Here is a 15,253-nt window from a genome sequence, read left to right on the forward strand (position 1 = left end):
ACCCTCCCCCCCCCCCCCCCGGGGAAGGCCCACAAACAGGACACGAAAGTCCAAGCCTCCTTCGGTTGCCGTCCCCCCACCAACCGGTCCTGGGAGGCACGAGGCACGGGGCTGGTCACGCCACTCAGAACACAGTCTCTGCCACCCGGCACCCAGTCTCTGGAAGAACCTGAGCCTGGATTCGAGTCCGCTCCCTAGACAAAGGGAGCTCTGACTCCCAAAAGCTCATGTCCCCAAAATCTTGTTGGTCTCTAAGGTGCCCCGGGAATCGAACCCAGCTCTCCGACGGCCGACCAAACACGGCTGTTCTCGAAACTTCACGCAAGCCCTTGAGCACCCCGGTCCCCCCCCCCCACAATCACCCATACTTCGATGGCCTCGTTCTTGGCCGCCAGCTGCCGTTCCAGGTCTGCGATCTGATTGGCCGAAGACTCCTCCAGCTCCTGCAGGGAGGCCTGTAGATGCTGGATCTCCTTGAGAAGCCGGACGATTTCCCGGTCCTTGGCTGCCAGGGCGGCCTCCAGCCGTGGCCCCGGACACAAGGCGTAATTCACCTTATCCTGCAGGAGAAGGGCTGTGAGGGCGGGGGGAACGGAAACCCCCCCCCCAGGACAGACATGCAAAAGGAAAGAGGGCGGGGAGGTGGGATGTCTTGAGCAGTGCCAGCGATTCACACCTTGTGGGCTGTGCAGTCCAGAAGATATTCCCCCCCCCCCCCGAGCTAGCATCGGTGTTGTGGTTAGAGAGTCAGAATAGCACCTGCGAAACCCAGGTTCGAGTCCCCAGTCTGCTGTGGAAGCTGGCTGGGTGACCTTGGGCCAGTTTCACACTTTTGTTTTAAACCTACCTCACAGGGTTGTTGTAAGAAGGACCACATGTCTTGCCTCGCTTGGCCCTCAAATGAACAGCATGTCAGGGTCGATTCCCTGGCAACTAGGCCTGAGACAAGTAGTCCCAACCGAACACAGCTCATTCGGCTCTCCCAGGCCATGAAGGTTCCCCAGTTTTGGCCTCAGACCCCCCGATAGATGGTCCTCAAGTGAACACCCATAGTGCTTCCTTCTACTGAAACAGACCCTCCGTCCATCAAGGTCAGCACTGTCTACTCAGACTGGCAGTGGCTCTCCAGGGTCCCGGGCAGAGAAAGGTCTTTCCCATCACCTACTGCCTGCAATGCTCCCGCTAAGCTGTGGAGCCTTGTGAGCAAAAATTCTAGTTGGTGAGCTACCGGCATGAAAGTTGTGAGCGGGCGATTGGGCTGCCGCATGAATCAGTTTGCTCTGGAGCCCTCCTGCCCGAGCGAAGACAAAAACGGGTGAGCCGGAGGCTAGGAAACTGTGAGCTAGCTCACACTAACTCAGCTTAGAGGGAACACTGGCTGCCTGGTCCTTTGATGAACTGGAGATGCCAGGGACTGAACCTGGGACCTTCTGCCTGCCAAGCAGAGGCTCTTCCGCTGAGCCACGGCCCCTTCTATGTCCAGGGGTCATTTCCTGCGGGAGCGCACAGGAGCAGAGCTCCGGCAGTAAGGAGCCCGGGGGGTGGGCACATGCAACGAGCCCCGCCCCCTGCTCCCAGCAGCCCTCAGTCGAGCCACGAGGAGCAAGAAGCAGCCAGGTAAGTTGCAGAGCCCCCCCCCTGGCCCGCCTTCAGGTGCAAGCTCTCCCTCCTCTGCGAGGGCAGATCTGCATGTCCCCCCCCCCCAATAGCTAGCAATCCAAAACAGTCCAGTGGAGTCTGAGCGGTGGGTGATGCCTTCTGACACACGTCCAGTGATGTCAGGGGGTGTGGCATATGCAAATAAGTTATGCTAATAAGTTATGCTAATGAGTTCCTGCACCTCTTTGTCTACGAAATGACCCCTGTCTATGTCTCTCCAGGGTCTCAGACACAGGTCTTTCACATCGCCTCCTGCCTGGCCCTTTTAACTGGAGACACCAAGGATTGAACCTGGGACCTTCTGCCTGCCAAGCAGAGGCTCTTCCGCTGAGCCACAGCCCCGTCTATGTCTCTCCGGGGTCCCAGGCAGAGAAAGGTCTTTCACATCACCCACTGCCTGGTCCTTTTAACTGGAGATGCCGGGAACTGAACCTGGGACCTCCTGCATGCCAAGCAGAGGCTCGTCTGCTGAGCCACAGCCCGTCCCCTAAACTGTTTCTCAAGGGATGCTTAACATCAAAAGGGGCCCAGCTAGGCCGCTTTCTGACTGGCTGACCGCTGATAAGCATCTCCCTTCTGGGTCCTCACCCCACTGGGTCCCTGCGGAGAGCAGCAGGCCAGGCGCAGGGAGCTGTTGACGGAGGCGAGCTGTTCCCGCAGACTCTCCACCTCCCTCTGGGCAGTCTCGGCTCTCTGCCGGGAGAAGAGACAAACACAAACGTCAACGGAGGACTCCGCCGCATCTCGCTGGGAAGGCAGGCGAGGCTCCTCCTCCAAGCAAGCTCCTTACCTGATTGGCTTTTTCAAGATTCGTCATGATCATGGCCACTTCGTCTGTCCTGGGACGGGAGAACAAGGAGAGGCGGTTACGAGTCAGAACGCTTGGCTTCGGCAGCACACGTTCTGAAATTGGAGCGAACGCTTGGCAGACGATAACCTGTCGCACCCCACGCCCAGCTCTGGAAGGCAGGAGGCCAACGGGGAGCCTGCATTCGGCCCCCAGCACATGTTCCTTCGACGACTGGGGTTCAGTGGAGAATTTGGGTGCTTTTACACACACTCGATAACGCACTTTCGATCCACTTCCCATGCGCTTTGCGGCTGGATTTTACTGTGTGAAATGGCAAAACCCACTGGTGAACGGTTGCCGGAGTGGATTGAAATTGCGTTATTTAGCATGCGTGACAGCGCCCGAGTTTGGCCACAGTGCTTCGCTTAAGGGAAAGGATGAGATCTTAAGAAAAAGAGGCAGTCCGCACACTAAAACGACAAGTCTCATTTTGGTTTGGTGTGCAATGTTGGAAAGCAATGCTGGAAAGCAGCGCTGAGTCACTGCCGACTTACGGTGACCCCACAGTTTTTCAAGGCGAGAGACGAGCAGAGGCGGTTTCAAGGCGAGAGACGAGCAGAGGCGGTTTGCACAGCGAACCTGGACTTCCTTGGTGGTCTCCCATCCAAGTACTAACCAGGACTGACCCTGCTTAGCTTCCGAGATCTGACAAGACTGGCCTAGCGGGGGCCATCCACGTCAGGATGTATCTAACCCTACAAAACTGCAGGTAGTTACTTTGACCAAAGAATGGGCTAGGTAAAGGTTTCCCTTGCTTGAAAGCCAGTCGATTCCGACTCTGGGGATGCAGTGCTCATCTCCATTGCCAAGCCGCAGAGCCAGCGCTGTCCGAAGACGTTGCCGTGGTCATGTGGCCGGCATGACTAGACGCAGAGGCACACGGAACGGGCTACAGACCCCTATTTGCGAGATGGCGCCAGCTTTATTATGCAGCTTTGGCCATTGGGAGAGGATCGCGCTGGTGGGAATGTTCACTTCAGGCAACCTCCAGGAGAGACGCCTTATTAGCCTGCAGTGGCCCAAACCACCGAGAGTTTTGAGGCGCCTGGAAAGCGGCCGAAGCCCAGGTTGTCAGACACAATGCATGCACTTGAAGAAGCGGACTCTGACGCACAACGGCGCAATCTGCCACGTGGTGTTAGTCTTTAAGGTGTCAGGGGGGGTAGGTGGATTGAGTCTCTTTTTACAGAAAGTAATCTATTTAAATTTATACATCGAACATCTGTATGCCTGCCTTTCTCCCAGAGACACGGGACGCAAAGGAAGTCACAACAAGTAAAGAAGTACAAAAGCCCCCATGCAATTCTGAAAACAACAGAATTAATACAGCCAGTGGGGGAAAGAAGCTTTAAAACATAGAAGAAGGCCATCATCTCTTCAGTGCCCCCACAGGGTAATGATTTTACAAGTTCTCTGAAAGTGCAAGGGAGGTGTAGATCTTCTAAACCAGGGGTCCTCAACGCGGTGCTCACGGGACGCCATGCTGCCAGGGGACACTTTTCCAGGTGCCCAGCAAGCGTGTGTAGGAAACGGGCGGGGCTTTTGCTCAGCAGGGCTTCTGATTGGCCACTGGAGATCTGACTGGCAGTGCAGATTTTTTTAAAATGTTGCTTTGGCGGCAGCTGCCCCCGCAGCATAAGGATCTTCACTGCGTGACTGAAGGGAAATGGTGGCCCCCGTTTTCCAGCTGTCTCCGCCTCCTGAAGCAGCTATTTTGCAGCGGCCATTTTTGTGACTGCACCTGTCATGCCGTGTCAAAATTCCAAAGGTGCCCGTGGGCTCAGAAAGACCCTCTGCCTCCAGACGGGCCCTCTGCTCTGCGTCTGCCTCTCTGGTCCCTGATCCCTGCCACCGTCTCCCTGCAGATCTGCCCCGTCCAACTCTGCGCATGGCATGCCAACTGACCCTCTAAGCAGTGCTCCCTCTAAGCTGAGTTAGTGTGAGCTAGCTCAGTTTTTTAGCCTCTGGCTCGCACATTTTTGTCTTAGCTCAGGAAGGAGGGCTCCAGAACAAACTAATTTATGCAGTCGCCAAATCGCCGGCTCACAACTTTAATGCCAGTAGCTCACAAAGTAGAATTTTTTCTCACTAGACTCCACGGCTTAGAGGGAGCATCGCCCCGGATCTCCCCAGAACAGCTGCCGGGGCCATCCTCTCTTCCTGGAGACAACTTCCAGAATGTGATTTCCCCTTCCCCGCCCCTTTCAGTTGTTCCCTGTCATTTGTCAGCGGAGAAATATTTATGGCCACGTAATTGCTGCCCACTCACCATTCCGCCCCAGTGGAAAACAAAAGTAAGCTGGCATGCTCCGTTTTTCCGTGGGCGAACAAGCCTCCGGAGCTTCTAACAGGACATCTAACTCACAGCTATATAGGAGGAGGGGGGAAAGACCTCACTGTGCCAACCCCAAAAGGGACGGAGCCCCCAAGGGAACGCTGGTGCCAGGGAGCAGAAGGGGTTATGTGTGGGTGTGGGTGTCCCTCCGCTTCATTCCCCCGTAGGCGGGATGCACCAGCGACAGCCTTAATTAAAGGCAACGCTATTTACCATCCTTCACCCAGCAAACGGGCACGATGATCACAGAACATCTGCTTTGGGATGATAATGATTAAGCCCTGTGACTGGGTTGCGTCATCAAAATGAGAAGTTTTTTTGGGGGTGGCTGAGCTTCACGTCGGCAAGAACATCTAAACGTTTAAATGGCTGGGAGGGTGGGGGGGAGGAGCCACCCACATTTGGGCAGTTTTTAGGGGTTGCTGCCTGCCAAAAAAAGAAACGGGGGCGGGGGGGGGAGAGAGAGAGAGCGCAAGGACACCCCCAGCTGCCACACATAAAATAACTACAAGCCAATAGGTTTCCTTAAGGCTGTTAAATGCAATCTCCCTCCTTGGGTGTGTGTGTGTTGCGGGGGCAAAGCCATGGAGTCTCGTGAGCAAAAATTCTACTTTGTGAGCTACTGGCATTAAAGTTGTGAGCGAGCGATTTGGCTACTGCATGAATTAGTTTGCTCTGGAGACATCCTTCCTGAGCTAAGGCAAAAATGTGTGAGCCGGAGGCTAAAAGAATGTGAGCTAGCTCACACTAACTTAGCTTAGAGAGAACACTGGGGGGTTCCCCATCTTTATGGGGACCTGCTAGTTAACAGAGAAAGGCTAACTGGAGCACCTGGGTTAGGGTTTAAATCTACTCAGGAAGGTGGGATGGGGCTGCGTCGTTATCTTGTGAGTTCCCCAGGCTGTGACATGCTAATGGAGGAGCTTTCCTGAGGAGGTTCTTTTGCATATGGATTGGCTGCTGAAATTCTAATCTTATCCATAGTGCTATTGTCAGATGTAAAGCATTTTGTGTTTTTCAGGACAGGAAACTATGCCCTATTCATTTTTAAACTCTCTTCTTTCCTGTTGAAATTGTGTTTATGTTTATGAATTTCAGTGGCTTCCCTGTGTAATCTGACCTGGTAATTGGATGTGTTGTCCAGCATTTCAGCCCTACCCCACCTTCCTGAGTAGATATAAATTACCTGCCTACCATTTTTCTTCTCACCTTGACACAAAGAGTACTCCATCTTTCTGTGTTATACCTCTGAGGATGCCAGTCACAGCTGCTGGTGAAACGTCAAGTCCTACAATGCCAAGACCACGGCCGTACAGCCTGGGAAATCTACAACAACCGATGAGCTTTTGTGAGTCACCGCTCCCTTCTTCAGATATCTGAAGAAGTGAGCGGCGACTCACAAAAGCTCTTCCCCTGCTGCATATTTTGTTAGTCTTTCAACTGCCCCTGGACTCCTGCTCTTTTCCTCCGCTGCTACAGACAGACTAACACGGCCACCCATCTTGATCTATCACCGAGGAAAGGTTTGTCCACGGAACGCAGGAAGTCACCCAACTTACTTGGAAGCCGCCTCTTCATCGTACTTGCAGCGCAAATCGACCAGCTCCGTCTGTGTGGCCTTTAGTGCTGACCGGCAAGGGAAAAACAGAACAACGGAAAACACACACACACACAACTGAGGGTAAGGCCCATCACTCCGTTAAGAAGAAGAAGAAGAGATTGGATTTATACCCCGCCCTTCACTACCCGAAGGTGTCTCAGAGCGGCTTACAAACTCCTTTTCCCTTCCCCTCCCCACAACAGACGGTCTGTGAGGTAGGTGGGGCTGAGAGAGCTCTGACAGAAGCTGCTCTTTTTCAAGGACAGCTCTTATCAGAACTACGGCTTGCCCAAGGTCATCCAGCCAGGTGCAAGTGGAGGAGTGGGGGAATCAAGCCCGGTTCTCCCAGATTAGAGTCCGCGCACTTAACCACGACACCAGACTGGCTCTCCTAGGGAGACACCCTTGAAACTGGCCCTGTTGGGCACTGTCCTGTTTTTGACCCTCGGTGGGTGAGCGTCAGGGATGGGGCTTCTCGGTTGTGGCCCCTCTTCAGTGAAACTCCCCCCACCCATAAATCCAGGGCAGCTGTGGCCGCAGGACATGCTAGGACTTGGAGGGCGGGGGGGGGGCACCGGACTGAGCCCAGCAAATTGAGGAGACCTCAGTGCACCCAGGCACCTCCGGACCCTTAAACTACCTGAGTGCAGAACTTTGATCTTCTCTTCTGCTTCCCCGAGTCGGGCAGACAAAGTGATCTGTGCTTCTTGTAGGCCGCTGGAAGGGGAAATGCATCAGAGAGATCTCTTATTTACTTTCAGGACGGAGCAGTCTACGCATGTAAAACATCATAAAGTTCCTTTAAAAAGGGCAAGAGTCCAGCGGCACCTTTAAGACTAGCCAAATTTGCGGCAGGGCAGCGGCTTTCGCGAGCCAGATTAAAGGAGTGAGCATATGGCTGACGAAAGCCCCTCCCCTGCCACAAATTCCGTTAGTCTTTAGGGTGCTCCTGGCTGGCCTCTTGCTCTTTTCTACTGCTGCGGACAGACAAACACGGCGACCCATCTTGATATGCTTTCCTTAAATAATTAGCCACGTCCCTTGTGAAACGTGCTATGCACAAGTTCCCCTTATTTTTTTTAATGGCCACAGAGTTTATATCAGAGTCTCTCAACCTCTATGTGAACAAAAGGTATACGATAGGAATTCTCGTCCCCGGATCATGGAACCTGGGAACACCAGCCTGCCAATAAACGCAGCAACGCCAGAAACCCACTCCCGGCCCGTCTCCCAAAGTCTCCAGGAATTGCGGAGAACTGGGAAGGGAGGAGGGCTGCTCACTTCTGCCTACGGTTGAAACCGTGCAAGAGACTCATGCTTCCTCTGACCTTTGCAGAAGCCCCTGCATGGACCGGCAGGAGCACGGGGTTTGGAGGAGAGGGGTGGGGTTCCTTTTCTTGGGAGAAGAATCCCCTTGGTGCCCCTTGATTTTTTCTTCCCCGCTGGGTCTTCCCAGAGCCCTTTGGCACACAGAAAGAACTTGGGAGTCAGGTCGGGAGTGAGCCCAGACCTCATAGAAACACAGAGCTGGAAGGGACCCCAAGGGTCATCTAGTCCAACCCCTTGAACAAGGTAGGGAATTCACAGCTACTGCCCCCCACCCACTCCCCCAGTGGCCCCTGCTCTATGTCCAGAGAAAGGCAAAAAACCCTCCAGGATCCCTGGGCCAAACCGGCCTGGAGGAAAATTCTTTCCTGACCCCGAAGTGGCGATCAGCGTAATCCTGGGCATATGAGAAAGGGCCACGAGAACTAAGCACTGCAGCAACCTGTCCTGCCCTCCCTCTCGTGATCTGCCCGAGTTCACAGAATCCACATTGCTGTCCGATGGCCACCTAGCCTCTGCTTGAAAACCTCCCAAGAAGGAGAGCCCACCGCCTCCCCAGGAAGCCTGTTCCACTGAGGAACCGCTCCGGCTGTCAGGAAGTTCTTCCTCATGTTTAGCCGGAAACTCTTCTGATTTAATCTCAACCCCTTGGTTCTGCTCCGACCTTCTGGGGCAACAGAAAACAACTCTGCACCAATGTTCCCTCTAAGCTGTGGAGTCTTGTGAGCAAAAATTCTACTTTGTGAGCTCCTGGCATTAAAGTTGTGAGCAGTAATTTGGCTGCTGCATGAATTAGTTTGCTCTGGAGCCCTCCTTCCTGAGCTAAGGCAAAAATGTGTGAGCCAGAGGCTAAAAAGCTGTGAGCCAGCTCACACTAACTCAGCTTAGAGGGAACACTGCTCTGCACCATCCTCTATATCACAGCCCTTCAAGTACCTCTCAGTCATCTCCTCTCCGGGCGAAACATACCCAGCTCCTCAGCCGGTGACTAACCCAAGTTAAAGTTCGTGAACCCCCAGAAAGGAGGGTTCATTGGGGCGGGGGGGGGGGGCCACACAGTCTGAGGATTTTGCTGGCTGGGAAACTCGATATTGAGCTCAACTCGCCGGTCCTGCCCGCCCTGAGATCCTCAAGCGCACACACATGCACAAACTCCTGCGCTCCACTGCTTCGATTTCTACTCCTAGGGAGACACCCTTGAAACGGATTCCGAGGCATGCGTCCCCGCCGCTCCGCCGCACGTACTTTTGCTTCTCAGCTTCATTCCTCTTCAGCGAGGTATCGGTGAGGAGTGCTTTGCTGTGGATGGTCGGGAGCTTGGCTCCCTCGGGCCCGGCCAGCCCAGCGGGAGGCGTCCCTCCTCTCTGCTCTGTGGTTAAAAGGGGGGAAAAAGTCCACGTCAACAGCATGAGGAGCACAAGGCGGGAGAGAAACCGGGAGTGGGGGGTGGCCGAAAGCCTCCCGAGGGAGGCCCAGAGATCAATCACAGGGGTAGAGAATTGAGTGTCAGGACTCCAGCTGCAGACTTGCCCCTGTATCAATCAATGGTGCGACCTCATTTGGAGTCCTGTGTACAGTTCTGGTCACCACACCTCAAAAAGGATATTCTAGCATTGGGAAAAGGGCAGAAGAGGGCAACTAGGATGATAAAAGGGTTGGAACACTTTCCCTATGAAGAAAGGTTAAAGCGCTTGGGGCTCTTTAGCTTGGAGAAACGACGGCTGAGGGGTGACGTGATCGAGGTTTATAAGATTATGCACGGGATAGAGCAGGTTCAGAAAGAGGTACTTTTCTCCCTTTCTCACAGTACAAGAACTTGTGGGCACTCCATGAAATTGCTGAGCAGTCGGGTTAGAGCAGATAAAAGGAAGTCCTTCTTCACCCAAAGAGCGATGAACACGTGGAATTCACTGCCACAGGAGGTGGTGGCGGCTTCGAGCATGGACGGCTCAAAGAGGGAATTAGATAAGCATATGGAGCAGAGGTCCATCGGTGGCTCTTAGCCACAAGGTAGAAGAAGAAGAAGAAGAAGAAGAGAAGAGATTGGATTTATACCCCGCCCTTCTCTACCCAAAGGTGTCTCAGAGCGGCTTACAAACTCCTTTCCCTTCCCCTCCCCACAACAGACAACCCTGTGAGGTGGGTGGGGCTGAGAGCTCTTGACACAAACTGCTCTTTTTCAAGGACATCTGTGCCAGAGCTTGTGACCCTGGCCCCACTGCTGGACTTCCTGGTATTTTGGGCCCCTATGTGACAGAGTGTTAGACTGGATGGGCCATCAGCCTGATCCAACATTGGCTTCTCTCATGTGCTTATGTTCTTATGTTCTTACTAGGTCCAGCGGCTTCCGCTGGTCAATTGTGTTTCAGAGTCACAGCGGGGACACAAGATTCTGAGACCAGGCCGAGTGGCTGCTTCCTGGTGACATTAATTCTCCTAATGGTCTCCTTTGGACCACTTCAGCTTCCAGGGGTTGGGAAGGCTGAAAACAGCCCTCCGGGGCCGACAGGACTGCCAGTCCTGCATCGAGACACGCTGCACAATTTTGTCTCTCTTCGGCATCTTCGCACTCCGACTGATTCCCCAGCAGACGCACACCTGCATATAGCTTCATCGTCTGCCCAGCTATGGAATGGAGTCCCCGAGTCTCAGATCTGGGGACGGGGGAGGGCTTTTGTCGTACCCCGCCACCTACTATATTATTATGAACCCACCTTCTCCCCTGTTGCCTCCCCCCTTTTTCCTTTGTTCTGAATCATTGTGCTCCTTGGAGCGCTGATGAGCTCTTCCTGCTTCACCAGCAGGGCCAGTAAGACTGGATAACTCCTGGGCGGATAGGCCCCTCCCCAACTGGATCGATTTCAAAGCGACCGACCCTGCCCAACTATCCCAGAAGTGATGACTGCCCCATTCACTGGACCACTGGAGAACCGGGTTTGATTCCCCACTCCTCCACTTGCAGCTGCTGGGTGACCTTGGGCAAGCCATAGTTCTGACAAGAGCTGTTCTTGAAAAAGAGCAGTTCCTGTCAGAGCTCTCTCAGCCCCGCCGTCCTCGCAGGGTGTCTGTTGTGGAGAGGGGAAGGGAAAGGAGTTTCTAAGCCGCTCCGAGACTCCTTTGGGTAGTGAAGGGCGGGGTAGAAATCCAATCTTCTCCTCCTCCTCTTCTTCTTTTTCTTCTTTTCACCTTTGGGGGCCCTGCTGCAGTTGTCACCGCCATCTGATGCTAGGGAGGTCGCAACTTTCTTGGTTGCGGCGCCAAAACTTTGCAACTCCCTCCCCCCCAGGAAGATTAATTTGACTCCCTCCATCGGTGTCTTCTGCAAGCGGGTGAAGATACATTTGTTCCCTTTGGCATACCCCCAATAGCGGGTTTGGGGTATCCCCCCTGGTTGTGGATGCCAGCCTCCAGGCGGGACCTGGGGATCCCCCGGAATTACAACTGCTCTCCAGACGACAGAGATCAGTTCCCCTGGAGAAAATTGATGCTTTGGAGGGCAGACTGTGTGACATTGCTCCCCACTGAGCTCGCTGTCCTCCCCCCGGCTCCATCCCCAAATCTCCAGGAGTTTTCCAACCTGGATCTGGCAACCGTATCCCCCCCCCCATCCCTCGCTGGTGGTCAAAAGGACCTGGGACGCCTACCCCTGGGGCTGGTGTCGTCTGGGTTTTTATTGAACCATTTTATAATTCTAAATGTTGTTTTTAATTGTTCGAATGTTTGAATGTTTTTTTTATTGATTTTAACAGTGTTCTAAATTTTGTTGTACATCGAGCCGGAGCCCTGTGTATACAGGGATCGGGCAATTCATAAATCCAAAGTAGAAATTAAAAAATAAATACATTTGCGGCCTTGGGGACTCCGATGGGGCGGGAAGGCAGCATGAAATGCTTTAAATGGACAAACAAATGGGATGTTATTGCTATCCTGCTTTTCTGCTCAAGAATATGCATGTTATATGTGACACATCCAGGGCTATTTTTGGGCAGGAACGCACAGGAATGGAGTTCCGGCTGGCTCCCAAGTTGGCCACGCCCAGCAGGAACTCATTAGCATAATAGGCCACACCCAACAGCAGAAACTCATTCGGATTGGCTACATTAGGGGTGTGTGGCCTAACATGCAAAGGAGTTCCTGCTACAAAAAAAGGCCCTGGGTTTTGTCAACAAACAAGGTAAACAGAATAAGAAGCAAAAGGTGGGCGTGGCTGGATGACCACACTTCTGGTAACATGGGGGTGTGGCCTAATATGCCAATGAGCTGTGCTGTCAGGGGTGTGGCCTAATAGGCGAATGAGTTTCTGCTGTTGGGTGTGGTCTATTATGCTAATGAGTTCCTGCTGGGCTTTCTCTACAAAAAGAGCCCTGGACACATACATGCAGACACGCGTGCCATTTATCTCTCTTTCTCACTCCCTAAGTGCCTTTGGCAGGGTAGAAAGCCATGCATAGCCAAGAACACCTCTCGACCCTTCGGTTTCTGAAATTTCAGTAAGCATCGTTCTCTCACATTTCTGATTGTATCATAAGCGCTAGAAACTCGGTGAGGGGAAAAAAGTAGCACAAGAGCTGGGATTTCCCAGGAAGGTCCACTCGGTCCCTCATCCCACGTGTTTTGTGCTCCGCTGTGAATGCTCGGGGACATGCACTGCCTCACCCTCACGTACAGAACCAGGCCGGAGGGAGCACCAGGCGGCGGCTGGTACCTTTTGGGCACGGGAGCTCCGAGTTCTTCTTCCACGGTCTGTTCAGCTCCTTCAAAGGCGGGTTCTCGGGGCTGAGGCAATGCAGCTGCTGCAGCCGGCTTTCTAGGCTCCGGGTCGTTTCCAGGAAGTGGACAGGATCTAGGGGGGGGAAGGCACAACAGGGAGAGTCAGAGCCCACCCCCTCAACGGAGCCGGCATCCCAGCCGCCACACACTGGGGGACATACAAAACGGGAATCCCAGCACCACCCACAGTGAGATGGGGCACGGCCCATCCTATCGAGGCCTGGTCTGTGCAAGGAGCAGGGGTCATTTCCTGCAGGAGCGCACAGGAGCGGAGCTCTGGCAGCAAAGAGCCCAGGGGGCCGGCACATGCAACAAGCCCCGCCCCCTGCTCCCAGCAGCGCTCAGTCAGAGCAAGAAGCAGCCAAGTAAGTTGCAGAACCCCCCCCCCCCGGCCCAAAACAGTCCAGTGGCACCTTTAAGACCAAGTTTTATTCAGGTACAAGCTCTCCCTCTTCTGCGAGGACAGATCTGCATATCCCCTCCCCCCAATAGCTAGCAATCCAAAACAGGCCAGTGGAGCCTGAGTGGTGGGTGTTGCCTTCTGACACACTTCCGGTGATGTCAGGGGGTGTGGCACATGCAAATAAGTTATGCTAATGAGCTCCTGCACCTCTTTTGCTATGAAATGACCCCTGGCAAGGAGCGAAGTGAAGAGGAAAAGTCAGCTGCCCCCACTTTATGCTGCAGTGGGTGGGGTGAGATTCACTTGTTTTTAAAGTCTCTTCTCCTGTGTAACAAATTTCCTGCAAGCAGAAAGTCAGCACACCAGGGAGGAAGGTTCTATCGTAACCTGCTCCTTGCAAGGTTAGCTTTCTGCTTGCGAGGAACATTTAAAACATGATTTCCCCCTCACTTGCAAACTGGAATGATAAAATCCATCCCACAGCCTCAGGACTCTGCTGCCTCAGTGTTGTCTCAGTGACTGTGAACTTCTCCTTTTGGTCCCATTTCTTTCCAGTTTTAAACCCCCCCCCCAAAGGGCCCTCTCAGCAGCTTACAAAGAAGGTTAAAAAGCTTAAAAAGAAACACTACAACTGTCATGTAAACACTCAAAATAACCAGTGAGAACAGCTACAGCAGGGAGTCCCTATTCTTTCTGAGCCTGCGGGCACCTTTGGAATTCTGCTATGAGGTGGTGGGCACAGCCATTAAACGGCTGCCGCAACAATATACTGTTGACTGGTGGGGAAACTCTCTTACAAAGACAATCCTCCACTGTTTCGCCCCCCCCATTAAGGTACCCCCAGAGAAGGAAACCAGATTTCCACATAGCTGTACTTAGCAAAAAACAAAAACAAAAATCCAAAACAAAACATCCCAAAGGATACCAATCTCTGTTCCTTCCGAAAAAAGACTTCCCAAAGGCAGGACTTTCTCTGAACATCTAATGCTTGCTTCATACGTGTGGGAGAATCTAGGGGCGCCACTCGGTAGAGGTCGAACGGACTACCATTTCAGAGTGCAGCGGGTGGAGGGTTCCTTCTCATTTAAAGAAAAAGACTCCTTGCAAGCAGAAAGCTAGCACAGTATGGAGAAAAGTTCTATTCCTGCGCTGCTGGTTTTCTATTTGCAGGGAAGCCTTTCGAAAAGGGATCCTCCACCGACAGCCTGAACTGGTCTAGTGCGTTCCACCACCTCATTCTCTTGTGTGTATGAACTGGGCCTGGCTGGCAGGGGGTTCAGCTTCCTTCCTTTCTCCCTCGGGCCCCCTCAAAGTAGTGCCGATATGCATGCGACTCTTCTTTAGAACACGAAAGCCCTGAAGACTGAGCGCGCCTCCCTCACTGGAGGTTACCAATTCTTGCTGCTGTTCTGTGGGAGCAAGCCCCGGCAGATGCCCAATCCTTCGCCCGCTATTGTTCTAGATTTAAAACAGTATTTTGCTTCTTTATAAGAAAATGTAAAAAAGCAAAAGCAGCACACACGACAAATGATAGAACGGATCCAAGACGTAATCTGCGCTCTACAACGACGTATTAAAAGGGGGAGGAGTGAGAAACGGCGGCCCGGGGAATCGGAGGAACGGAGAGGTTTGTTCACTCGGACAAATCAACCTGACCGCTGGCCGGGCTTCTGAGATGCCGCCAGACGCTGCCCGCTCAGTTTCAAGCATATCTCTCACCATCGTAAGAGCGAGAAATGTGATTTTTAAAGACAGTCTCAAGGTTCTCACGAAGTGTCAGCAAGCTGCCATTCTGTTTTCTGTGACCTCTGTGTACATATCCTTTCCCTGTTGCACCCGGCTTGGTTTCTATCATCCTGCTCCTGCGTTGGAATGCAAAAGATAACTGCTGGAGGTTGTGTGGGGGAGAAGATGCTGTAATGCTTGCCTATTGCTTTTCTCATGAGTACTGCACCTGTGTTTTGTCTGATGTTCTGCCTGGTTCCCATGGACTGGGCGCGCAACCGTTTCATTAGCCCGCCAGCGGGAAAGCTATTCATTGGATCTGTATCTGTTTGAAGTTCCTTTATTATGCTTGACCTAACTGTGTATCCCCAGTTCTAACAAAGAACGTGTTTGAGTATGTCTTCAACGCTTTGAAATAAATTTTGCTTTTCTTGAAAACGTGGATTTATTCTCGATGCTTGGGGATCCAACATATTGTTAGAACTCCCTTTTTCCTATCGTTCCGAATCTGGCAAGATCATGAGCGGAATTGAGGGAAATCTACCTAACACGGAGGGGGACTCAGGATCGGTCCCACAAACCTCC

At 53.0% G+C, this 15,253-nt stretch overlaps 1 protein-coding gene across 1 annotated transcript in view; it reads right to left on the minus strand.

Annotated features, from left to right (window-relative positions):
* CUX2 (cut-like homeobox 2) overlaps positions 1 to 15,253 on the minus strand; it is a 110,144-nt gene that overhangs the window by 30,698 nt on the left and 64,193 nt on the right. Inside the window, exons 3-9 of the mRNA XM_015413250.1 lie at positions 12,476 to 12,613; positions 9,016 to 9,139; positions 7,085 to 7,161; positions 6,404 to 6,470; positions 2,450 to 2,498; positions 2,248 to 2,352; positions 369 to 560 (exon numbers count right to left, since the gene is read on the minus strand). Of these exons, the coding sequence (XP_015268736.1) occupies positions 369 to 560; positions 2,248 to 2,352; positions 2,450 to 2,498; positions 6,404 to 6,470; positions 7,085 to 7,161; positions 9,016 to 9,139; positions 12,476 to 12,613 (752 nt within the window). The remainder of the gene's footprint in view (positions 1 to 368; positions 561 to 2,247; positions 2,353 to 2,449; positions 2,499 to 6,403; positions 6,471 to 7,084; positions 7,162 to 9,015; positions 9,140 to 12,475; positions 12,614 to 15,253) is intronic.

This window comes from Gekko japonicus, unplaced genomic scaffold, assembly GCF_001447785.1.
Source record: "Gekko japonicus isolate JY-2015 unplaced genomic scaffold, Gekko_japonicus_V1.1 scaffold10, whole genome shotgun sequence".
Classification (NCBI taxonomy): domain Eukaryota; kingdom Metazoa; phylum Chordata; class Lepidosauria; order Squamata; family Gekkonidae; genus Gekko; species Gekko japonicus.